Consider the following 27,376-nt stretch of genomic DNA (forward strand, 5'->3'; position numbering starts at 1 on the left):
TCAACTCTGAAATGCCATATATTTGAAACGTAATACATCCACAGTTCACAGAACAAACCATACAATGACAGAAAGTCATCTAATAGAGGCCATCAAATAAAACAGCCTTAATTATGTATAAACAACAAAAAAAATGGCACGTATTTGTAGTCCCCTAAGTAAATCTGGTTACTGGCTCAGAGCTCTAACCGCTAGGCTACCTGTCACCCCATATAATACACCGTTGTTTTGTACTGGGGTATGCGATGATTTCACATAGTAAAATACTTTGAAGTTGATTGAATAATCAAACATAGCTATATTTTTATATCCATTCTGTACCTTTACTTTACTAATATTTGTCATTCAATTCCAAAACATACACACTATATTCATGTCCTCATCCTAACACATTGACAGTGTATATCTCTTAGAACACTTTCCACTGGCATCTTATGTCTCTTCTCTACATTTTGGTACCTTCATTATGAAATCTCAATATATCTGTCTCTTTTTGTACGCTCATAAATATCATACATCTCTTACCCAAGGATATTGTCATCTAAACCCTTGTTATAGGTTATATTTATCCAAATGACATTAACGGACCTCAAACACACTCTTAAAAAATGGCATAGAGGATTATTATCATACACACTATCTTGACCATTTCAGTGGATTGGACATGTTTTTTTTATTGCTAAATTGATGTTCATAAGTTATAGTGCAAACATTTCAGGCACAGCAAAACATAGCTTTAGCCCTCTATTTAAAAAAAAAAATCAATATTTTTACAAGAGGAAACCACAGATTTCACTTGCAGTCAAAGGATGGTCCATGCTATATGGTATCCTTGGGTCGTCCCTACCCCATTGAAGTAGAGATGTCAAATGGTTAATGGGTTAGGGTACGACGTCCCAAGGAACCCTGATAGGACTGAACGTCAAAGCACCCAAGATGAATTCAGTTTCCATGGGAGTAAGGGGTAAACTTAGGAAGGACGTAGCTGCGCATGGTGACTGTCCCTGTATCAGATGGAGGGTGTTTGATGTTATGGCTTCTCTCCAGATGCCTCTTCCCTGCCTCTTCTCCGCAGGTATCGGATGGCAGACAGCGCACTTATGTTGGCCAGGAGAACTGTGCAATGTTCCGTGGGAAAAAAATATCACATGAGCCAATAGCATGACTGCGTCATTCTTGACTGAACAACTAATGACATTTTCTTCTTATTGAATTGAATGTTTGAGACATGTTGTATAATAATGTAATCATATAATATAATAATAATCATATAATATATATATAAACTCATAAGAACAAATAGATTGTGGGGAAAAAAAGGTATTAGATCTAGTCTAATACTAGACTAGAATATAATAATATTCTTCAAAATATAACATTGGCTTTAAAGGTCAACTGCCCCTTAAAACCAACTTCTCTTGTTTAAAACGGCATGTGGCATCAAAATTAGTAAGTAAGTAATAGTTCATTTAAACCTTTATTTAACTAGGCAAGTCAGTTACGAATACATTCTTATTTGCAATGACGGCCTACCAGAAGGCAAAAGGCCTCCTACTGGAGCAGGGATAAAAAATATAAAAAAAATAGGACAAAACACACACCACGACAAGAGAGACAACACAACACTACATAAAGAGAAACCTAAGACAACAACATAGCAGGGCAGCAACACATGAAAACACAGCATGGTAGCAACACAGCACGACAACAACATGGTAGCAACACAACATGGCAGCAGCACAACATGGTGGCAGCAGCACAACATGGTAGCAGCAGAAAACATGGTACAAACATTATTGGGCACAGTCAACAGCAAAAAGGGCAAGAGGGTAGGGACAACAATATATCACGCAAAGCAGCCACAACTGTCAGTAAGAGTGTCCATGGTTGAGTCTATGGAATAAAGAGATGGAGATAAAATGTTCCAGTTTGAGTGTTTTTTGCAGCTCGTTCCAGTCGCTAGCTGCAGTGAACTGAAAAGAGGAGCGACCCAAGGATGTGTGTGCTTTGGGGACCTTTAAGAGAATGTGACTGGCAGAGCGGGTGTTGTATGTGGAGGATGAGGGCTGCAGTAGGTATCTTAGGCTCTCCAGAGGGTAGTGCGGTCTGCACAACGCATCACCGGGGGCAAACTACCTGCCCTACAGGACACCTACAGCACCCGATGTCACAGGGAAGACCACAACCACCCGAGCACCTGCTTGTTCACACCACTACCATCCAGAAGGCGAGGTCAGTACAGGTGCATCAAAGCTGGGACCGAGAGACTGAAAAACAGCTTCTATCTCAAGGCCATCAGACTGTTAAACAGCCATCACTAACATAGAGAGGCTGCTGCCAACATACAGACTCAAATCTCTGGCCACTTAAATAAATGGACTTAATAAAGGTATCACTAGTCACTTTACATAACGGCACTTTAATAATGTTTACATATCCTACATTACTCATCTCATATGTATATACTGTATTCTATACCATCTACTGCATCTTGCCTATGCCGCACGGCCATCACTCATCCATATATTTATATGTACATATTATTTTTCATCCCTTTACATTTGAGTGTATAAGGTAGTTGTTATGAATTTGTCAGTTTATTTGTTAGATATTACCGCATAGTTGGAACTAGAAGCACAAGCATTTCGCTACACTCGCATGAACATCTGCTGACCATGTGTATGTGACCAATAACATTTGATTTGATTTTGATTTGAGATAGGGGGGAGTGAGACCTACTACGCGTCTCACAAAGACACAACGGTTGGAACCAAAAATCTCAAATTTGGACTCATCAGACTAAAGCACAGATTTCCACGGGTCTAATGTCCATTGCTTGTGTTTCTTGGCCCAAGCAAGTCTCTTCTTATTGGTGTCCTTTAGTAGTGGTTTCTTTGCAGCAATTCGACCATGAAGGCCTGATTCACGCAGTCTCCTCTGAACAGTTGATGTTGAGATGTGTCTGTTACTCTGTGAAGCATTTATTTGGGCAGCAATTTCTGAGGATGGTAAGTCTAATGAACTTATCCTCTGCAGCAGAGGTAACTCTGGGTCTTCCTTTCCTGTGGCGGTCCTCATGAGAGCCAGTTTCATCATAGCGCTTGATGGTTTTTGCGACTGCCTTGAAGGAACTTTCAAAGTTCTTGAAATGTTCCGTATTGACTGACCTTCATGTCTTAAAGTAATGATAGATTGTTGTTTCTCTTTGCTTATTTGAGCTGTTCTTGCCATAATTTGGACTTGGTCTTTTACGAAATGCAGTTCAAGAAATAGAGTTTAGCAAATATTTACTAAATAAACTAAAGTGAAAAAAAGGTAACACGAAAATTACATAACAATAACGAGGCTATATAACAGGGGGTACCAGTACTGAGTCAATGTGAGGTGGTACAGGTTAGTTGAGGTAATTTGCAGTGACTATGTGACTATGCATAGATGCATAGATAAATAAACAGCGAGTACCAGCAGTGTAAAAAAAAGGTGGGGTCAATGTAAATTGTCTGGGTGGCCATTTGATTATTTGGTCAGCAATCGTATGGATTAGGGGTAGAAGCTGTTAAGGAGTCTTTTGGTCCTAGACCTGGCGCTCCGGTACCGCTTGCCGTGCGATGTCAGAGCAAAAATCAAGCCATGAGGTCGAAGGAAATGTCTGTAGAGCTGTAGAGATGAGATTGTGTTGGGGCACAGATCTGGGGAAGGGTACCAAAACATTTCTGCAGTATTGAAGGTCCCCAAGAACACAGCGGCCTCTATAATTCTTAAATGGAAGAAGTTTGGAACCACCAAGACTCTTCCTAGAGCTTCCCACCCGGCCAAACTGAGCAATCAGGGGAGAATGGCCTTGGTCAGGGAGATGGCCAATAACCCAATGGTCACTATGAAAGAGCTCCAGAGTTCCTCTGTGGAGATGGGAGAACCTTCCAGAAGGACAACCATCTCTGCAGCACTCCACCAATCAGGCCTTTATGGTAGAGAGGCCAGACGGAAGCAACTCCTTAGTAAAAGGCAATTGACAGCCCACTTGGTGTTTGTCAAAAGGCACCTAAAACTTTCAGATCATGAGAAAGAAGATTCTCTGGTCTGATGAAACCAAGATTGAACCAAAGATGAACTCTTTGGCCTGAATGCCAAGTCTGGAGGAAACCTGCCACCATCCCTACGGGGAAGCATGCTGATGGCAGCATCATACTGCGGGGATGTTTTTCAGCGGCAGGGACTGGTAGACTTCAACAAAGTAGTGGGTAAAGGGTCTGAATACTTATGTAAATGTGATATTTCAGTTTATTTTTAATACATTTTCCAAAATAAAATAAAAACAGTTTTTGCTTTGTCATGATGGGGTATTGTGTGTAGATCATCACTGATCATCCCTAAAGCCAACACCTCATTTGGCCGCCTTTCGTTTCAGTACTCTGCTGCCTGTGACTGGAACGAACTGCAAAAATCGCTGAAGTTGGAGACTTTTATCTCCCTCACCAACTTCAAACATCAGCTATCTGAGCAGCTAACCGATCGCTGCAGCTGTACATAGTCTATTGGTAAATAGCTCACCCATTTTCACCTACCTCATTCCCATACTGTTTTTATTTATTTACTTTTCTGCTCTTTTGCACACCAATATCTCCTGTACATGACCATCTGATCATTTATCACTCCAGTGTTAATCTGCAAAATTGTAATTATTCGCCTACCTCCTCATGCCTTTTGCACACAATGTATATAGACTCCCCCTTTTTTTTCTATTGTGTTATTGACTTGTTAATTGTTTACTCCATGTGTAACTCTGTGTTGTCTGTTCACACTGCTATGCTTTATCTTGGCCAGGTTGCAGTTGCAAATGAGAACTTGTTCTCAACTAGCCTACCTGGTTAAATAAAGGTGAAATAAAAAAATTTAATAAAAAAGATTGAAAAAAAACAATTTAATCAATTTAAGAATAAGGCTGTAACGTAACAAAAATGTGGGAAAAGTCAAGGGGTCTGAAAACCATGCTTGTTTCCAACAGTTTCTACCAATTGCAAAGACATCTGAAGTCATCGGTGGTCACAGAAAGACCGATAAACATCTTGATTTTGTGTGATCTTCTATGTATAAAGCGACACGGCAGGGAAAAAATAAAGAAATCATCTAACGAAGCACGTAGCTGCTCTATGACACGTAGCTGCTCTAATAACAAGCATTTTCAAGTGCAACTTTAGTAACAATGGTTTTGGGAAACATCTCGGAGATTTCACCATGCTCAGACAAAGGTTCTAACGATGGACTTAGCCTTAAGGTGCTATTGGGAAACCAGGCCAAGGTCTATAGAATGTACATACCAGCCTTCCACGCATCTCCAGCTTGTGGGTTAGCGGACTTCAACACCCAGGAGGCGAATGCGATGCAGACTAAACACATGTCTGACTGCCTGAGCGGTACAAGGGAGGCATCTAATCCTAGAAAGGACACAGTATGTGGCTGTTTAAATAGTCAAACACAATGTATCACATTCAAGATTGAACATTCTCTACTGTTCCGTACTGTGCTGGCTTGGATATTTTCTTTTCACACCGTCCTCTCCAGCACGTTTCCAGCAACTATCGTGGATGTGTAATGAGGCCAGCGCAGTACAAGTTGGCTTGGCTCAGTAGATTGAAAAATATATTTGACTTATACAAGTATAATAGAATAGATGGCAAATACCTATGCAATGGTAAAGATGACACACAGGTGAAACGGTTTGTGTGAGTACTTTGGAGTACTTTGTGTGCTCTTTGGCTACAAAACTAAAATATAAGATCAATGGGGACGTGGCATTGCTCAGCTGTCTTGGGAGTACAATTGTCCCCATGGAGCACAGAGGAAATGGGCTTACTGTGGTAATGCACGTTCACGCAGGGAATATGTCCAGGAGGAGATCATTGATCTCAAATCCCATACCTGCTGCAGACAGACTAGGCCTCATTACATTAGGCAGGAAATGTCCTGTTCTTTCACACTGTGCCCTGATCAGGTTCTAGCCATAGCGATACCTGGACTAATTCCAAACAATCTAAAGTCTGACACTGGGACAGCTCTGTGGCAAACAGGTATTTCTGTGCACCTTAAAGGGATGTTCTACTAAAGAAAAATGTCCAATTTGGCTGTTGTTGACTCCAAGACAGTTTTTGGATATGTGTTTTGCTAACTTCCCTTTAAGGAAAATCTATGGGTGAATCATTGTTGATCACCATGTTAAACACATTGTGCTATGTGTGTATATTGTGCTATTGTGTATATGTGGGGTCAAGGTCACTGTTCCGTCTTAGAGCTGCTTACTGGATGGAATGGTGCTCCTTTGGCCACCATGGTGGGCCTATTTATACTTACCATTTGACGGCAAACATGTGAATAACGCTTGGCACTAGGCAACTTGAGATGACACGGACAGTGATTGAAGAAGAGTTATCACGTGCAACCATTCCTCTGGCACTTGGCGTAGCACTACTACGTGCGTCTAGTCAATGTTCATTGACAGCTGGATTGAGGGAGCACGATCACAATAGTTAGTGATCGATTATGACTAAGGTCTTCATCTAACATGTGATTGTCATCAACTATTAGATTGCACTACCTCTTGCCAGCTTGCAAAATTTGGCATGGTAAATGACTTGTCTGGTTGATGAGACGTCAGCTAACCAGATTACAACCAGATAAAAAAAAAAACATCCTTTTACAACCAGTATACAACTTGGCCATGATGTCAAGAAATGTATCAGTTTTCCCAGCTGGGTTAGATACATAAAAAAAAGTAAAATACTTGAAGACTCCAAGTGCTGAATGTGCATAGTAATGTGTGTGTGTAATAGAGAAAATGGCCTTACTGGGATTAGCAACAGCCATCTGCAGATCCGGATATCTCCTCTTCTGTTCGGCCAGCTGTCTGAAGATCCTGCCTTCTAGGTTGTACAGCAGTTGATCAGGAAAAGGCTGGTCTTGGATGCCCAGCGTGTGGATAGGTCTAATGCTTCTGCAGAATGTACTCTTGATCTCATCCACAGGAACCAGCGACCAGGAGTCAGATCTCTGACTTCGGCTGGTGGAGCCAGTGAGGCGGACCTTCCGTAGGGAGAAATAGTTTTTCCAGAAGAAGTTCTCACTTAGACCCTCGTCTGTGAAAAAGTCCTCATATATGTCCGGAGCCACTATTACACCTTGGGTCTCATTTGGCTTATGGCTCAACCGCGTGATCACCCGGATCGGACTTCTGACTTGGTTATCTTCCTCATCCGAGTCTGCAGACGAGTCACTGGAGAAGAAATGATCGTAGGCCTCCGGGAACTGAAGATTCTTGTTGGCCGAATGCTGTGGGATGGGCAACAGATGGATGGGCAACAGCTCATCCTTGTTATGGATTGATGCCTCCCTGACTGGGTAGAAGAAGCTTCCTGCATCAAACTCGGAGTAGAAATGCTCATAATCAGGGACTGAATCACTGTTGACATAGTAGGCGGCCATATTGTTTGTTTCCGATGGACTGGCCTCCGATTTATTTCCTCCAAAGATGTACTGGATGATCTCAGAGAAAGAGATCTGATTGCTTTCTGTTGACACATCCTCCGAAAAAGATGCTGAAGGCAAAGAATTCATGCTACTGTGCTGCCTCACTAAATGTCCATCACTGCAGGACTCCATTTCTGGTTCTCTTTCCTCTGATATGACAGCTGGTAAGGCCTGACCTTTCAACACCTGGCAAAGTGGTTCAACTTCCAGAGCTAGTAGGTTCTGCACGCTGACGTTTTTGCAAATTTTTCTTACGTACTGTGGGGCACTGCCTGAAAATATTGGTCGGGGGATGTAACTTGCGGAACTTAGCATTGCAACATTTTCTGGGTATACACCAGCCCCAACGCTAACTGAGTCTGGCTCGCTTTCCCATAAGATACCAATAGAGTTGGATGATTCATTTCTCGTGGTTGGATCAGTGCTTGGATTATCAGCATTTGGATTTTGTGAGAATTTTTGGTCAAAATCAGAAATGGTGGAAATGTCGCCACTGGAGCGGTGAGGTTTGGAGTCGTCCAAGTGAGTGAAGTAGCCTGAGTCTACGGCATCAGAGCTGTCGGCTGCCTCAGCCTCTGGTGGCTGGGGGAGAACACTGGACTGGTGGGCATTGCTGACCATACGTAGTCGCAAAATGTCATTAATGGTCAGCTTCTCCATCTCATTCCAAAAAGTGGAGATGGCATACACAGGACGTGTTTCGTCGGGTGCTTTTTCAATCCCCTCGCACTCTGCTGTTTTGGCTGTGCTAACAGTGTCCTCTGTGTTGCCCTCTATATCAACTTTGAGTTCTGGAGTATCTTGAGACGTATCCTGACTGTCATGTTCAGACATTTCCCTTGTTGCTTTGCCTACAGAAAGTTCTGCTTCTTGACCATTGAATCTGGTTTGAATATCAGGTGTATCAGAGCTTTCAAATAACGTCATTGGCAAGTCTATGTCAGTGTTACCTTTATCTGGCAGTGCTGTCATATATGTTTTGTTAGACTGAAACCCAACAATTTGGTTACCTTCCATTTGTAATTCAGGGGATTTCGAAAGTGAAATATTTGATTGAGTTAATGGGACATTCTCTGGAGTACACGAATCAGGGTCTTTTTCAGTGACATTATAACTTATGTAAGTATTATTTATTTCATCTGCCTGATTAGAGTTCATAGCACTCTTTGGAATAACAGAGTAACAAGAGACAGTAAAAAGAGGTATTGCTAATACAGGATTAACTGTCTGGTTTCCATATGTTGTTTGACTGATTACGTCATCTGATTTTGAACAGCTGGGCTCATTGAAACTATTGATTTGGCCAAGTAATGGTGTCTTGGTAGGTTTTAGTGTTGTGTTAGTGCTGACCACTTCTGATGGCATACTCTTATCAAGAGTTGGGATGAGTACATTTTTTAATTCTTGGTGCATCTTGAGGACTATGTTTTCATGAGCAGGCAGCTGCAATGTGTTTGAAACAACACCACTGCTGCCTTTAGAGATGAGTAAGTTGTTCTTTCTGTGTGCGGTGTTATGTTCTGTTGATTCTGATTCTGTATTGAGAATCTCAGATGAGGCGTCCCTGTTTTGAGTCTTTCCATTCACTTCGTGCAGTTGCAGAGGCCCAGACTCCCTTTGATATTTTGTGATGTTATCTGGGCCAAACGTTGCTTCCTCTGTGACCGGAGATGACTCACTAGAAGCACAGGTGGACATCGAGACTGGCAATCCAGGACATTCTTTAGATTCTGTTGATGGCTGTAATTGTAATGTGCTGCTTGGCTGTAAATTTGCTGCCACATTACCGTCATAATTAGGTGTTGACAAACCGCTGTCAACAGCTCGACCTGGTGGGGATGTTGATCTATCAGTGCATTCACTGTTTACAGGTAAACTAGATTTGGCTTGTTTGCAGTTCGCCTCCATACCAAGAGGCTCAGCTTTTACTGGCCTCAACTCATTCTTCTCAGTTAGTGTTTGACTTTGACAGTCTCTTAGAAGGGGAGTTGGTAAATTGAGGCTCACTTCATCATGCTCCACTGCAGTTGGGCCAGGTGTCACATTGTATCTGGCTCTCCCTTGGAGTATTTCTGAGTGTGTAGGTGGACAATGAAAACTCTGAGTTTGGTGAGCTGAGGATTTGATATGCTCACAGCCAGCCTCATTCATGCAAATTGCAGTGTAATCTCTTGATAGTCTTACATGAGCATCCATTTCTATTCCCTGTGCACATCTCTCCGCCTCAGAGTCACTATGATTGGCAAAGAACTGCCTCTTGTACCCTTGGCCACCGTCCACAATACCGACCGTTTTTTTTCTCCTTCTCTTCTTTTTAATGGTGAATGTTGGAGACTGATCTGGGCTCCTTACGCTCTGCTGTTCTGGGTCTTTCTTTGGTGATGTGACAGCAAGGTATTTGCCTTCTGTTGATTTATTGTGTGGCATCACTTCAAGGTTTTTAGATGAATCGCTATCAGGGTTAAGGCACGAATCAGAGGTTTTCTTAAGAAGTGGTTTATCTAACATGATATCCCCATGACTCTCATCACCCACACTTTCGCATACAGCTAACTCTGAGTTCAGCACTTTCCCAGAGGCAGGTGTCTTTAATGAGTCGGCTGTCATTTCCAATGTTGCTTTGAGTAAGTCACAGGATTGACCCTCCCTTTCCAGCCTCCCTGCTTCATTTGCTGGCACCAACATCCAATCCTTCTCTCTGATGTCCAACTCTACATTGGGATTGGTGGATTTGTCTGTCTTGCCCTCAGAGGCATCATTGACTGGGAGCTCAGGAGCCACCTTGGAGTCAGGCCTATCTGTTGTGTTGGCATTGTCTGGCTCTGTGGTTTCCATGCCAGTTGCTGCCTCACTGCTGGCAGACAGGGAGTTGAACTCTGGGTTGTTTATTGGCAAAGCGTCGTCATTGGCTCGTGGCCCATCACCACACACCTCCCCCTGAACCACCTTGCTGCTTTTCCCCACTGTTGCTTGGCTGTGCTCAATAAACTGTTCAGCCTCTGGGAGACTTTTAAGCCTCTCAAAGAACCTATTGATAGACTCCAGGTGCACATCCTCATCCTCGCTGCACGACAGGACATTCTCCAAGCTACCGACACCATTCTTGTTGAGGTAATGCTCCACGGGAGAACCCTCGGAATCCCGGGGGCCGTCCATGGGGCAGACAGCCTCCCAAGCATCTGACTTGAGGTCAGCTCGCAGACCCTTGTCTAAGAAAGTGGACCCTCCCGCATCATCAACGTCACTCAAGCTGTAGTCACTAATGCTAGAGTCCAATCCAGCCAGCGCGGGGGGGTGGAGGTCACACTCCTCGCACTCCTGGAAGAAGGAGTCCCAGTCACCCTCGGAGACGTGCACACTGTGTTCATAGTCATCCATTGTGAGGAAGGGTTACAAAACAGTTTCACCACTACCTGTGAAATAAATCAACACTGTGCTTTAAATGTCACTGCGAACATGGTGCGACACCTGAGAAGATAAAGATACTCGTGTCTCAAACTAGTTCAACAAAAAAGTCGGATTCTTAACAGTTCTACTGCAACGAATGACAGATAACTTCAACTCTTCAAAATCTTTGTTTGCTATCAGTTTAGGCTACATGATGTCTCAACCAAGAATTGGCTACGTTTGCCAAGTGCATTGCGAAAACTTGTTTGAGGAGAGCAACTAAGACTTGCCTTGCAAAAAGCATTCATAGATAATGTCTGCTAATGCATGATGATATGCTTTGTGTGGGCTATGAGCCCCCACTTCATGTGCAATTTCTTCTGTCTAGGTGGGGAGATTTAATCATTAACTAAAATAAAAAGCTAGTTGTCATGAAATTCATGTATGTCACAGATTCACTAACTCCAACAGTACTTGAAATGACCTTAACATTGAAATGACCTTAACTATTAAAGGACTCCCCCCACACATCTGTATCAGAAAGTGTATTGTCCATGTGTGCAGCCATAAGGTCCTACCTGTTAAGCCTCCTGCTGCTGTGCCACTCCTATATAGAGTGTTATGCTCCGGTGTCCCAGCAGTGGCATGCTGTTTCTCTACGTGTCCTCTGGTCGGCTGTCCATATGTTGTGAGAGTGCAATGTGTCAGGCCCTATGATCCGTTATAAATAGAGAGGTGCTTCGGTGCCTCTTATCACGTAATACACGCAATGCTCCAGTCTGGCGCTCGCCATCACTCCCAACAGAGGTATAACGTTTCAGCACCGTAAATAGACGCCACACTCACAAAGTGATCACAAGATCTTGAATGTCCATGTGATGTTAATGTAGTTTACCCACTTTGTCACACCTTCTTCATGCCAGTTAGACAAAAAGTGGTCTTTCGTATAAGTTTATATTTTGGGGGTTCCTTGCTTCCTTGTAGTAGTGAATTAGACAGATTCATTCTAACATTGGTTGTATGGAACAGCCAGGGCATAACACAACTGTAACTGGTGTTTCTGCAGTAAAGTCTTGCGAGGCAGCTAATGCTCCTGACAATGGCCACACTCCCACGGAAGAGGGTCATTTGTGGCAGTCAGTCAGCTGATACATCGCTGGTATGATGTCACTGGGTGACAGAGGATCTGAATCTTCCCCTTAGACACACTGGACACTGTGGACAGTCAGAGTGAATGCCAGAAAAGGTTGGAGTGCTGGAGCGGCCATGGAAAAAAATGGATGCCAGTTTATGTGAGAGTCGTCTGACACAGGCCATCTTGCAGCCAGAATCTAGCTATCTGATCCCTTCATGCAGGGCCAGCTCTAGCCTTTTGGGGGCCCTAAGCGAGATTTGGTTAGGTAGCCTCCCCACCAAGAGGAGAAAAAAAATGGTGTCCCCTCTTGACAGTGGAGAGAACAAAACTATTTTAAAGTACATTTCCTGCATTTCTACACATTTTGCCGTGGAGCATAGAGAAAATGTTGCAGTTTTAGAGCAAGTTTTCTGCAGTTCTATATATTTTGCCATTCGGAGGCGACCGTTGGGTCCTAAGCAACTGCTTATGTAGCTTATGCCTGGAGCCGGCTCTGCCTCCATGTGGGAGACAGAATAATTCTACAATTATTTCATCTGGATACAAAAAGTGAGTGTGTGCAAAGTGCAATAAAGTGCTAAATAAAAACTTTGCCATGTAACCTTTTGTATTCTTTCAAGCATGGCAGTAGATTAGGATGTATTTCATTTTTTTTGGGCTCCTTTTTATGGTTTGAGTGCGATCAACAGCTGAACTCTACAATAAATCAGACAAGTCAAAGAAGTGATCCTGAGGGTGATATCGACCATCCATATCTTCACAACAATCTATGGTTCTTATTCTGTTATTTTACGTGACTTAACTTTTGCATATACATTGTTTAAACTGTGAGGACTGCCATTCAGATGCCCCAGGATTAAACTGAGGTGGGTTTAAGACTTTGTTTACAGCTATCAGAATGATTTAATGAGAACAATGGGATTATGGGGCCATCCCTGCTCTAAAAATGTAATTGACTTAGATATCAAGATAGCATATAATTTATGACCTCATTATCAACACTTAATCTGGGCATAATAGACTGCTGATGTGTCTTGATTGCAATGGAATGGAATGACAAGGACATTGACTTTAGAAAAGGTTTAGATACAGAAAGCAAACAAGGCGCTTTCAAATTGTTCACCATATTGTCAGAAGAGTAGCCTACATTTGGAAACGCTTTCATCCACAGGGTTGGCTCACACAAACACCAGTTGGATTCCAGTCTTGGAGGAGAGACGGTTGTTAAGCATTCCGAACTTGCTTCTAAAAACATTCAGGATTTGCATCTACACTCCACATTCACAAACTCTATGACTATCCACGGCCACCACGGCCATTATGCGCCCTGATTTTCACCACTAAGGCTAATTATGGGAAAACAGCCCACCTAATTAACAAACTGCAGGCTGGGCCGTGTGCCCAAAAAAGCCCTATCAATGCATCTGGTTTCATAAAGAGACAAACCAGGGCCTGTGTGTGACTACTGCACCTGGGGCAAGAGCAGTGGGCTGTTTTGACGTGGGTGGGATTCTGTTGCCATTGACAGGATTAGGCCCTCATGAAGTCAGTTTTGGGGATTAAGATCAGAATCTGTTTGGACTACTTAACAGTAGCTAAAGCCCGGTTGGTTTGTGCTAATTGTTTCACCGTGTCACCTCCGGCAATTCAGCATATATTAAACAAAGCCTTGTAAACAGAGCCATTCAGAGGGCAGACATAGCGACATGATGTTGTTTATACAGAGAGGGTTTGTATGGATATGTCGCACTGGCTTGCATGCCTTGGTTGGTGGCACCTCAAGTACCTCACAGGTGGCACAGTCAGTAACATTTTCTATTATGACCAAGAGGGGGGAGCACTGTATTCTGTCTGGAGCATACTATGACAGAACAGTTGACAAAAGAGGCTGTTTTAGAGGCTTGGTGGTTGTTTTGACAATTTGACGTTACAAATGCCTCACAGGGTGTTTGAGGGCTATGTTGTTAGGGGATTAAGTTTGTTCAAGTTGAGCTTGACAACACAGTGAGCAAGACAGCACAGTCCCATTTAAACCACTAAAGCAGTGGTTTTAGCTGCATGGCACAAGTAATAAGGTTAATGTAAAAATGTGTGGTTGGTAATTTCAATGAATATACCCATTCAATTCTTGAGGAATATAATGGAAAAAATGCTTTTTGAGTGCAGCTCCTCCTGGTTTTCGTTGTCATTTGATACTTTGTTAACAAGACACGTAGGCATAGGCTATGGCTTCATATGTTTTGCTATCATGTCAATCTCAGTGTCAATTAACATGCAGTTAAAATGACAGATTGCGCCTTAACATGATCATTTAATTAGATGTACGGTTGAGTGCCTTTCTCTTCCTACTGTCTTGAACTCAACTCATGTCAATATATTTTTTTTAATCTTTTCCGACTGTCGGTAGCCTATCTAGCCTAGCATACAGTCTTTTTGGATTTGTCATATTACCCTCGACACCCGAAGAAAAATAGTCTACACATAAACCTATCGACTGTTTTCAATTCTTCCCCTCTCATCTTGGTTGTAGCTTGATGTAGGCCTAAGATTAGCCCACAGTTTATCCTACCTCAGCGCGAGAGAGCGCCTTGCCAAAGGCACAGTTGGGACTGTGGGACAGTGATTACCGCATGCAGACAATCGTAGGATATGAAGGTGAGGTGTCAGTAGTGCGACCCCGCGTGTTGGATCAACCTGCAAACAATGGTCGTGTTCCCCTGCTCAGACATTGCATGCATCAACCGAAGGTTGAATGCCACGCCATCATCTGTACCTCCAAGCACCAAATTGCTATAACATATGATGTGGTTAGCTAATACGTAAAATACCTATCCAGGCGTTGTAAGATCTGGCATGTGTCAGCAACGTCTGAGCAGAGTAACACGACCAAGACATTATTGTCCTTAACTCAAAAGCAGCTGAAAACGTCTAGGTATCAGTGCACTCAGCATTTTGGAATGATCATGTCCTAATAACAGACCCCCTTTGACAAAAATAATGGTTACTCAACTTAAGTTTCAAGGAGATCTGTGTTTGATTTACGATAGCCGAAATACCACTAATTTAAGGTACAGTTTAAGGACCCCTGAAATGAATAATTGTCTATACAAATAGTTGAATTGGTTTGGCACATAGACTTCGATATCAAATGGGCTGCGATTGCGAATAGGCTACACAAATTGGTTTTGCTGAATTGGCCATATAAAAGTTGGAACCTTATTTGATATTCAATTAACAACATGGATCCAATTTTGCCCTAGAGAATAACCGACAGGCTAGGCTACATCAATCTCAACCTATTCATTTTAGACTACTATGTGGAATGGGCCTGGATAGGCCTACCATCTAAAGTAAAGTAGGCTACAATACAGTAGACTACAAAACAGCCAAAAACAGGCAGTGGCAGGAAGCCCTTTCAATGCATTGAGTGAACACAAGATGGAAATGAAGAGCCTTCAAATCTTAATGGATTCACAGAGATACAGAGTTTGAGGAGCAATCCTGGGTGGGCGCAGTTGCTTGGAATCGAGGTAGGCTACAACATGCAATGGTCCTGTTATGATTTGTGATCAAGTTTGGCTGAAAAACAAAATCAGGGTTGTGAATTTAACGTCAGAATGCACATGTTCAACATTTCAACCAATATTGATCATAATAGAATTCGGAAAATATTACATTTCATTTTGGGAAATTGGTGTTGAGTGTTTTTTCATTTGCAATTTACGCAACATAGTGAACGTAAATCTGGGACACTCAAATTAGTATTATATTGTATGTAACGATTGGCATGGTTGCATAAGACAAAGAGTTAGTCCTAACTCAAACGGAAAAAAACCAGTCACTTTCTCTTTTGGAGAGCGGGGATAGAGTGCCGTCTGAAACAATATTGTGCCCCTATTCGGACTTTTGACTATAGTTCGGCAGTCTCTGTCGCTCTTTTGGCATGTTGCGGGTGAAGCACACCTGTTTCACGCAGCGCGCCAGAGCTGGTGTGTATTAATTCGGCAGATTCTGTTGCAAAACGTTTCTTAAACGGAAGCAAATGGAATGAAACAGGGAGGGACATACCTGAATTAGTCCAATAGAAACTCTAGTTTTGCTGTTTGCTTCCGTTTGGTTCTTAAACGGCAAACGCTTTCCGTTATGAATACACCCCAGTTCTTACACTGTCAGGCGAAATGGAAATAAAGGTTGTCTCTCTACCATACCCACAACGGACGCACAACCATGGCCTCGGATTCGCAGGTGGAGGACTTCGGTGAATGTCGCCAAAACGAACAAGGAAGTCTGCTGCTGTGTTGGGAGCGGTTGTAAAGAAACCAATCCGTACATCAAACAAAGTTCTTAACCGTGCCAGCCCGCTCTTAGTTTCTATTCAGTTCGACTCGGCATAAATTCGGCATCTGAACTGTGTGTTACTTAAGGCACAAAAAAAAAAACACACACAGAAAGGGTGGTGAGTTGGTCGGGTGTGTGGGCATATAATGCGAATGTCAAGCAACGCAAAGGTTGTGTGTTTGAATCTCATCACGGACAACTTTGCCACTACTTCACATGTTAGCTAACCCTTCCCCTAACCCTATAACCTAGCTCCTAACCCCAAACTTAAAGGTCCCGAAAAGTTGAAATCACATTTTCACAAGATTGAATGATATTTGGATGAAACCAGTTCAATTGACTTTAGCTGGTACATTGATTAAGTTTCAACATAAAGTTACTGGTTCCCACCCCCTCTGTGTCAAAGATTTGGATTCAGGAGTCAGGCAATATCAATATCATTAGGGAGAACATTCAATGGGTCTTGCTAGGAAGCTAATACTGAAGGCGGATGCTGTACCATCATTAACAGGGGATCTTGCAAGTGCTGGCCATAATATAAGTATCAGAGTTTGACAAGTCTGACACATTAGCCAACATTTTTTTTTTTTGGGGGGGGGGGATCAGGGAGCGTTAGTTAATGCAACTGTGGCTGTTTTGACTATATATTTTCTGTATCACACTTGATAGTCATATGTTTGTTGTTCTTCCATCTCTAAACCCCCTACATGTTTTCCACAAGGGGTCCTGGTGGCGCAGTGGTCAGAAGCACTGCACCGCAGCCTGGGGTTTGATTTTTGGTTACATGGTTACATGTACATGACCTGGTTACATGTACATTAAACAACACAGCAGCCTGTGGTGTATTTGAAACTTTATTATTCAGAATAACCAATCATATTAATTCCTCAGAGGGTTATGGCTTGAATGAACAAATAGTAATTGGGTTACTGCGCTCCAAAGAGTGTGATTGGCTAATGAGAGGCAAGGTGGTCACCTGGAAAGGCAGTAGGGTTAGTAGGGCTGAAGCAGCAAATAAGTGGTGGCTAGCTGTGTTACCTGTGTGAATGTGAAATAAACTTACTCAATTGTTTTACAAATTAGCAAAGTCTCGGAGTCATCAGTAAAGAACCCAGCATCTAAGATGCAACAACTGGCGACAAGGATGGGAGGTAAAATCCTGTTTGCTGACGACCAACCGAGAGAGCTAGCTGCGTGGCTAGTTGGAATCTGCGTGAGCACGTGTGGGCCAACGAGAGCCATGGAATTGTTCAGTAGTGAGATCGGTTTGTGCTTTGAAAAAAGCTAATGAGAGTTTCAGCACGTGAGAAACGGTTTTCACTGTTTTTGGAGGCCAACTAGAAGCGGTGTTTCTATCGGTCGCTGGTTCAAAGACTTTAACACTGCTGAAAGACTTGGTAGCGCCAAAGAAGCCTGCTGAGGCAAGCTTTGAGAAGCTAATGAAAGCTCTGAGAGACTTTTATGCACCAAAATGGAACGTGCTCAGTGAGAGGTATATTTTTCATAGTAGGAAACAATTATCAGGAGAGACATTGGCTGAATGTATCGCATCACTGATGGGATTGGCAGCTACATGTGAGTTTGGGGCTGGACTAGAAGAGCAGCTAAGGGACCAGCTAGTGTATGGTGTTTCCTGCAAGGAGCTACGTGGCAAACTACTAAGAGTCACACATGGTAAGAACTTGACATGGGCTAAAGTGTTGTACATTGTCACAAATTTTGAGTCTACAGCCCGGAGCATGCATCAATTCCAGCAGATGCCGTCGCAGCCGAGAAAAGATCATCTGAACAGGAAACTGGCGGGACATCGTCAGGTGCCAACAGGGATCCAGGGGATGTCGGACCAGAAAGGGGGAATATCGAAGCCCTGTTCCGCTGCCTGGGAACAGCACACTTTCAAAGCAACGCTCTCAAACAGCTCACCCTAATCCAGTGAAGGGGACACGTTTCTTTACTACAGATCAAGATGAGGTTTCAGAACTGCTACTGCCGGCAGGGACCAGCACAGCCGAAAATAACCAGTGACTTGGGACCTTTTACTGTGTGTAATGATCATGGGTATGTGAAACTGTTCACCTGGTCACCATTGTTTATCAATTGAAATGGATGATGGACATCCACAAATTAATACATATAGTACCATACGAAATGTAACATATCACACTTACATTTACTATGTTACAACTACTCCTGAGTCCAGGTTGCCTGATGAGACAGCAGCTATATGCCTGAGGTGTTGGGTGACCCTGGGTGTCACTGGCTGACTGGGATCTGTCTCTTCCCCCTCGGGACGCTGCTGTCATGACTATCTCCCTCATGACCAAGCATTACCCTCTGGGCCCTGGGCTAATTGTTAGAGAAAAACAGCAAAGTCAGCTCTCTATACCTGCTTTTACAGCTGGGATGTTGTGACACATCTGGCTACTCTGAGATAGAATTATGAATAAATTAATGTTTTAAAAAGCAGCTTGATTCATGGAAATCAGTGACTTGCATTGTTGAGATGAAGGTGATTAAGACATGGTAATCAATTTGATTTCCTCTGTTAATGAAGATAATAAGGTCAAATGTCCCACTCATTCATAACAGTACCAATGTATTGTATATCATCTGTACTGCTTTTGATAAGCTCGGCCTGGAGAAAACAGCTCATTTCAGGAGAGTTTTAAGATGTCTTACCCCATTTCTACACAATATATACTGAACAAAAATATAAACGCAACATGTAAAGTGATGGTCCCATGTTTCATGAGCTGAAATATAAGATCCCAGAAATTGTGTAACCACGCCAGCCCAGGACCACTACATCCGGCCTCTTCACCTGTGGGATAGTCTGAGACCAGCCACTCGAACAGTTGATGAAACTGATTAGTTTTTCTGTCTGTAATAAAGCCCTTTTTTGGGGAAATACAAAATCTGAAATGGCTCCCCAGTGGGTGGGCCTATACCCTGCCAGGCCCACCCATGGCTGTGCCCCTGCCCAGTCATGTGAAATCCATAGATTAGGGCCTAATTAATTAATTTAATTTGACTGATTTCCTTATATGAACTGTAACTCAGTAAAATTGTTGAAATTGTTGCATGTTGTGTTTACATTTTTGCTCAGTATAGTTGATCATTCAGGCCACCTGTAATAGGCGATCATAGTGTTTGCCAGAGGATTAATTTAGATTGAGTGTGGAGAATGATTAGATGAACACTAAACAATGTCCTTGTTTAGATCTATGGAGGTTTGCAGCAACAGCCGACAATGATTCATTGGATTCAGAGAGCAAGCAAGAACATCCTCCCAAACCTCGTCTACTTATCATTTGTGGGCTGTCTCCTGTTTGCTCTGGGTTAAACATACTGGGAGCCATGGGAAGACCCATTCTCCGATGGTGGACTGTTTGGGTTAATAAGTTATCTGATGACAAAGGGTCGACTAGCCCGCCACCTCCAGCCGAGTGATGGCCTTCCTTCCTTGAGCTTGGGTCGGCGGGGTTATCAGCAACAGGGAACAATAGCAAGTGGCACGGTCAGGCAAAGGGGTGCAGTACTGTCAGTCACTTCCTGCATACCTACACAGGCTGACCAACTTGGTCTCAGGGCAATTCTTATTATTCTGCATGTAAATTTGTGACAATCAATTTAGGATTAACAAAAATCAAAAAACAATAGAATTGGCAGCACCTCCTACTGGAGAATTGATCTACAGCTATTATTTTGGTCTCCCAACCAGGATTTGAACTTAGCCCAGCTTAGCTTTTATGTTTGTTACTAACTATTAGCAATGTGCTATTGTGAGAATTATTGTTGAGACATCTCCACTTCAAAACTATATAGATTCACTTTTGCTATCGAAGTTATTCCAAAGGGTAGGTTTAACAGAGACATTGAAATGTGACCATACTTTATCACTCATGTGAAAATGGCACATTTTTGTAGAAAGAAAATATAAAGTTGATGAAAATACCCTTCCTTGGGCTAGAAACTCGTTGCAGGTTTTTGAAAATCACCGTTTTGAAAACTTTTAATCATACCCTGTGATGTCACAGGGAAGAATCCCGCCCCACGGATCACAGAAAAGCAATGTGTTTCATAAGGCTCTCTCACAAACTAATGTAACAATCCATTCAACCTTAAAATGAGTAACACATCCATGGCCACATTGAGGTTACTGTAACTATAAATGTCTTCTGTAATCATAGAAACCATGCATGTTCAAGATGGCATGCATAGGTCGTCGCAGGTCTGTGGAGATCTTCACAATTGCTGTAATAATCAAAGCAATATCTTGAATGGCATTGACCACTAGCACTATGTACTTTTAATGTAATCTCAACTGCAGTCCAGGTCATTTGGTTCCAGTGCTGCAGTGCTATTTTTTTAGGTGAGGTTGAGCTCACTTTTTTTTTATGACGTCATCATTACCTCAATCAATTTCTACCGACAGATGTAGCCAGTTAAATAGCTTATCATTATAGAATATGCATAAAATGAATCATCCGATTGCAAAGTCTGCCTATGCCCACACACAAATTGACTAAAGAACAAATGTTTTTAATACCCTCAAAAACCAAGTTAGGCCATCACTGTCAATTGTGAATGATAATTCACGTTTTACCAGGGAAATGTCCAAACTGCATCTACATGCCAATCATTTGATTGAGCTCAATCAGTTTCATGGGAATATGCATTTATATATTCTTGAATAACTGTTTTGTGAGCAAATTAGAGCAGTTGGTATTAACTACTAGTCTCTTGTATTTTGTTTCAATAAAGCATATATCCTGCCTGTCACGACTTCCACCGAAGTTGTTCCCTCTCCTTGTTCGGGCGGCGTTCGGCGGTCGACGTCACCGGCTTTCTAGTCACCACCGATCCATGTTTCATTTTCGTTTTGTTTTGTCTTCATTGTATACACCTGGTTTCCATTCCATAATCAATGTTCCTTATTTAACCCTCTGGCTTCCCCTTTTGTTTTGTGCGTGATTGTCGTTGTCAAGTGGTTTCTTTTGTGTGCTCTGGATATTTATGTTTATCCTTGTTGGAACATTGCTTATTTTGAGTAAAGCTCTGATTTTACTCATACCTGTGTCCTGCGCCTGACTCCGCCTTAACCATTCACCTAGAACGTTGACACTGCCTAATGGCACACTTGAGTTTTGATGCATGATCATTTATTTGTTGACTATTCAGCTTCCCATCCTAAAGTGTCATTAGAAATTAGGTGTTTTTGGTGTAACAGCAACGTTATGAGCCTATGCTATCATATTCGGTTCTGTTATGTAAATGCAATATATCAGGTAGGTGGGGTTCCCGGGAAACCAGGGTGACCAGGGAGGCAATGCTGCTAACAGCCAGGTTACTGTGGGTCTGGGAGGTTACCGTTGTGGTAGTCTGTCTAACAGGCAACCCTCAGAATTGCTCCAGCAATGTGTTCAATGCTCAGTAATGGCTTTGCGCCAAGGTCTGGAACACTTCCATAAGACCATGAATCAATCAACTCCTCATGCCTTCCGATGGTGGCGCTTTGGGAGGCAAAGGTGTTGCGGAGCTGGTCCGAGTCTGCTGGGTCAGTCATGTCCAGTTCGTAATATCATGTTTTTAGAGAAGACCCAGATGCAGACATTGTCAAAGTATCACAAGTTTATTACTAGAACAGGGGCAGGCATAATGACAGGTCAAGAGCAGGCAGAGGTCAGTAATCCAGATCAGAGTCAAAAGGTACAGAACGGCAGACAGGCTCAGGGTCAGGGCAGGCAGAAAGGTCAAAACCGGGAAAACTAGAAAACAGGAACTATAGAAAAAACAGGAGCAAGGGGAAAACCGGTGGTATGCTTGAAGTACAAAACGAACTAGCAACAGACAAACTGAGAACAGAGGTATAAATACACTGTGGATAATAGGGAAGATGGGCGACGCCTGGAGGGGGGTGGAGACAAGCACAAAGACAGGTGAAATAGATCAGGGTGTGACACTGTCAACTCATATAATGTATTTGTATAGATTTAATGTGCTATCTAATCAATTGACCAAGTAGTGAACATAAATCATTACTACATAGAGTTGAAGGAAATTAGTTTTAAAACTATAAAATCAAGCTTTTTTGGTGTGGTTTATTCATGAATCTCAATAAACAATAACCTAAATGCATTATTACCTCCAACTTGGCCCAATTCGTATTTCCAATTGCCCACCCTGACATACCAAACTAGAATAGGCCCTATGTCTCAACCAATATCCAATGTAGGCTAAATATTCAAAACAGGGCTACAGCAACTTCCAGAGAGGGTCAGGCTCCTTGGGCTTTGCGGTGGCCACTCTGGTTTGGATGACCTCAGCAAAACAGTGTCGCCGTAACCAAGTGGTCACATATCGTTCTCGGTTCCACTGAGGCGTCCGTGGAGTTTTATGAACATCATGGTGAATTTAGATTTTTTTTTTCAACGTTCTGATTGGCCAAAGTGGTCAAGCCTCCGACGAGCCACCACAGTTCACACTCGTAACCTACAGTTCTTCATCTCACCACCGCCAGAGAGAAGACAGGGAAGAAACCACCGTTTACTTAATTCTAGGCTGCTGGACTCTGGGTTCGCGCCCAGGCTCTGTCTCAGCCGGCCGCGACCGGGAGGTCCGTGGGGCGACGCACAATTGGCCTTGTCGTCCAGGTTAGGGAAGGTTTGGCCGGTAGGGATATCCTTGTCTCATCGCGCACCAGCGACTCCTGTGGCGGGCCGTGCGCAGTGCGCGCTAACCAAGGTAGCCAGGTGCATGGTGTTTAGAAGCAGTGCGGCTCGGTTGGGTTGTGTTTCGGAGGACGAATGGCTTTCGACCTTCGTCTCTCCCAAGCCCGTACGGGAGTTGTAGCGATGAGACAAGATAGTAATTACTAACAATTGGATACCAGGGAGAAAAGGGGGTAAAATTAAAAATAATACATTTCCAGAAATAGTTTTACCAGCTCGGTGTATTTTTATCATTTTTAAAAAGTGAAGGTGCGCTACACCCATGTTGGGCTATTATATGACGCAGTGATAACAAATTAATTTGTTATATGAACAAAATATCTGACATTATATTCCTGAACTTAGCTGTGCTTTTAAATGGGTGAAAGTTTCATGATATACATTGTAAATGTACAAACTTTTGGCTGTCCGTTTGAGTGGGTAAATATAGGTTGTAACCTCATTGATCAACATCTCAACCAAATATTACATAATTATCCATGTTGAAAGGAAGTTGTGTGCCCATTGGGATATGTCTTTCTCTGAGAACAGGTTGCTTGTTGTGCCTTAATAATAAAGGAGAATTATGGGAAGATTTTACCGTAGTTGGCGATTAGGGGAACTAACGGCAAAGTTTATGATAATTTATGTAAAATTAGCTACGTGCTTTTTCAAAAGAGCCACTGTCTGAAAATCTGCTCTAGAAAGAGAAAACAAATGTGAGTATGAGTGCAGGAAAGACAGGTAAGTGTTTAGTTAAACATTTTGTATAGTATAAAACATTTTTATATACTGCTCACCCTTCTATTGTAGTATTTTTGTTTGGATATAAATAACCGCTCATCATACTGCCCAATGTATGAACAGTGGCAAAATAATACTCTTTCAGTGAACCAGCTGAGTGTAGCCTAGATATGTATAAGCATACATGACAACATCAGGGCTTAAGCAACTGAACATTTAGGCATGAGGGTGTGCGAAACTGCCTGTCTGGCAAAGCTCTGAGACATTACCATTACAGGGAGTTTTCAGAGAGTCTATTTTATGGCTTTGCTCCACATTTGCTAAAAAGAATGACGTATGGGCTGGAGCTCTGTTAGGACCAGCCCCTCAATCTGTCTACATCTAGTAGGCTACAATGCAGAGCCCGGTATCCCGATAGCAATGCACCTTAGACTTAAGAGTGTTTTAACAATGCATATTTCCTAGTGTACAATGGCCAAAGATGTAACATGCGTTTCCCAAAACACCACAAAGTGAGAACTTTCGCTAAGTGCGTTGTTGAGGCATGAGTCAATACTGACAGGATCAAAAGAAAGGCAGTGCTGCTCTCGGATCAGCTTTCTCCAATACCGACGAGGGATCAGCTTTCTCCAATACCGACGAGGGATCAGCTTTCTCCAATACCGACGAGGGATCAGCTTTCTCCAATGCCGACGAGGGATCAGCTTTCTCCAATGCCGACGAAGGATCAGCGCCTAGAAAGATATTATCACCTATGGCTGCAAATATTAAGGGGGCTTATTCTAATTCTTACCCTATAATAATGCAGTGAATCATTGTGCACATGTTACACATCATGAAACATATTGAACAAAAATATAGACGCAACATGCAGTCATTTCAAAGATTTTACTGAGTTACAGTTCATATAAGGAAATAAGCCAATTGAAATGAATTCATTAGGCCCTAATCAGTTGATTTCACATGACTGTGAATATAGACATGCATCTGTTAGTTACAGACACCTTAAAAAAAATGGGGCTCACACTGGGCCTCAGGATCTCGTCATGGTATCTCTGTGCATTGAAATTGCCATTTATAAAATGCAATTGTGTTCATTGTCCGTAGCTTATGCTTGCCCATACCATAATCCCACCGCCAACATGGGGCATTCTGTTCACAACGTTGACATCAGCAAACCGCTCACCCACACGACGCCCACACACATACAAGTGGTCTGCGGTTGTGAGGCCGGTTGGACATACTGCCAAATTCTCAAAAACAACATTGGTAGAGAAATTAACATTACATTATCTAGAAACAGCTCTGACATTCCTTCAGTCAGCAAGCCAATTGCACGCTCCCTCAAATCTTGAGACATCTGTGGCATTGTGTCGTGTGATAAAACTGCACATTTTAGAGTGGCCTTTTATTGTCCTCAGCACAAAGTGCACCTGTGTAATGATCATGCTGTTTAATCAGCTTCTTGATATGCCACACCTATTGGGTGGATGAATTATCTTTACTCAGAAGAAATGCTCACAAACAGGGATGTAAACAAATTTGTGCACAACATTTTGAGAAATAAGCTTTTTGTGCGTACAGTATGGAACATTTCTGTGATCTTTTATTTCAAGCTCATGAAACATGGGACCAACACTTTACATGTTGCGTTTATATTTTTGTTCAGTGTATACTGTGGCAAAAATGACAGACAGTAGCCTAAAATGATCAAAATAGAACTTAGTTGAATGAACATGAAAGTAATTTCTATATAATTGAATGATATAGGCCTATGCTGTAGGCTATTTATCTCTTAAGGCAGTCATAATTTAAAGCATAGTTTTACTCTTCATATATTTGTAACAATTGCAGAAACATTGACGACTTTGTTTTTGTCGTCAACTTTGTTGTGATGTTATGGGATGTCACAGAGAGGTGAACATATTGATTCTGTTTAGCAGAGAACTTCCATGTTTAATGTGACTTGGAAGGGCAGAAAAGCATCTAACAACGTACTTAGCTTTTCTACGAGTGGTCTGAGGCAGTCGGTAAATAACAAGCGTTTTCAAGTGCACTTTAGTAATGATGGTTTTGGGAAACAGCTCGGAGATTTAACGATGCTCCTAAAAAGGTTCTAACGAGGAACTTATCCTTAAGATGCTTTTGGGAAACCAGCCCCAGAACAGTACAGCAGACCTGGGTTCAAATATAATTTGTTTTCTTTCACATACTTAAGCTGTGCTTGATTGAGTCTGCTTGGCGGGATGGAAGTGTAAACCTCGCCCATCTGGCCCTCCAGGCGGACTCAAGCAAACCCTCAAAGTAATAAAATATATATTTATATATATATTTTGAACCCAGGTGTGCTGCACAGTACAGTACAGTACAGCACAGTGCACTACACACCCAACCCAGTGTCTGTCTGGGTAGCTCTCATGAGTCAACCGACCTGTGTCACTCTCTCTCTGCCTTCTGTCTCTGAGTCACAGTCTGGTGGTGGTGAGAGTGAGTGAGTGAGTGCTTTGCTGCCCTGAGCGGGGATCTCCCTGGGGTAACCCCCCCTACCATCCCCGCTCCAGAACTCAGACTCCAACCAAAGAGGGCCGTCAAATCACAGATCAGGTTTTACTGCCTCTCCGTTTACTGGGAGGGGATTGGTAGATTAGGCGTTGAGACCTATTTGACCCCGCCTCATGATTGTTTACTTATTGTTGATTTGGCCTCAAAATAGCTTATCAGTAGCTAGCGACAGGACCTCCACACTAGTAAACATTACCTCACTGATGATGCTTGATTTAGGCCCAGTTGATTGATGCAGGTGTGTGTTCCCCATCATCAGTCAATGTTGGGACGCTAGGCTGAATGGCGCATGCTTTGCACTAACCCTTCAGACGCTTTACACTCTTTTTCTATTGAGCTCCATAAGACCCTGGTCCGATCAAGTGGTCATGAAAGGCAGCTAATTTAACACAGGCCAGCCAGTCAATTCTTTCTTTTTTCCCAATTGAAAGTGTGGGAGGAATTTGCATCAAGGCAGCCACCATTCACAGGACAATAAAGGTGGGTCCCTGACAAGTGGTCCAGCTCAAGCCCCAGGTCTAGCAGAGAGCACTCTCCAGGGAAAGAGACTCTTCACTGGATTGATGGTAAGCGGAGGGCTCTGGTAACAAGACGCAGGGTGAAGCTTATTTTGCTTGGGTGTTGCCATAACAGAAAGGGTCATAAGTAGTAGCGGCCCGATGTGTTCGCCTGCTTAATAATTGGCCGTGACAAAGGGAAGTGATCAGAGGTCAGCCACTGACTTGAGCTCCCAAACCTTTTCAGAGCAAGTATTAGCAGTGACAGAAAGGGGAGTTTAGAAAATGACCGCTTTATGTTCTGTAGGGCTCCGACCGTACATAGAGAAACTATCCAAAATAGCAAGCTATTAAACATTAGACTAAATCTGTGGGGTACTGTGCAAGCATGCTCACAAGGGGCACACTGTATTAGCTAATACACCTCTCAGCTGAGACATGGAGAATACATTTTCCCATAACCCAGCAAAGCCTTTGATGTG

At 42.7% G+C, this 27,376-nt stretch overlaps 1 protein-coding gene across 1 annotated transcript; it reads right to left on the minus strand.

Moving 5' to 3' along the window:
• perm1 (PPARGC1 and ESRR induced regulator, muscle 1) lies at positions 1-11,615 on the minus strand. The gene is made up of 4 exons (XM_021615958.2): positions 11,487-11,615; positions 6,843-10,934; positions 5,319-5,435; positions 1-1,116 (listed from the first exon to the last, which is right to left on the minus strand). The coding sequence occupies exons 2-4, from the start codon at positions 10,897-10,899 to the stop codon at positions 1,031-1,033; spliced, it is 4,260 nt and encodes a 1,419-aa protein (XP_021471633.2). The 5' UTR covers positions 10,900-10,934; positions 11,487-11,615; the 3' UTR covers positions 1-1,030.
• Between the last annotated feature and the right edge of the window lie 15,761 nt (positions 11,616-27,376).

This window comes from Oncorhynchus mykiss, chromosome 9 (assembly GCF_013265735.2).
Source record: "Oncorhynchus mykiss isolate Arlee chromosome 9, USDA_OmykA_1.1, whole genome shotgun sequence".
NCBI classification, from domain to species: domain Eukaryota; kingdom Metazoa; phylum Chordata; class Actinopteri; order Salmoniformes; family Salmonidae; genus Oncorhynchus; species Oncorhynchus mykiss.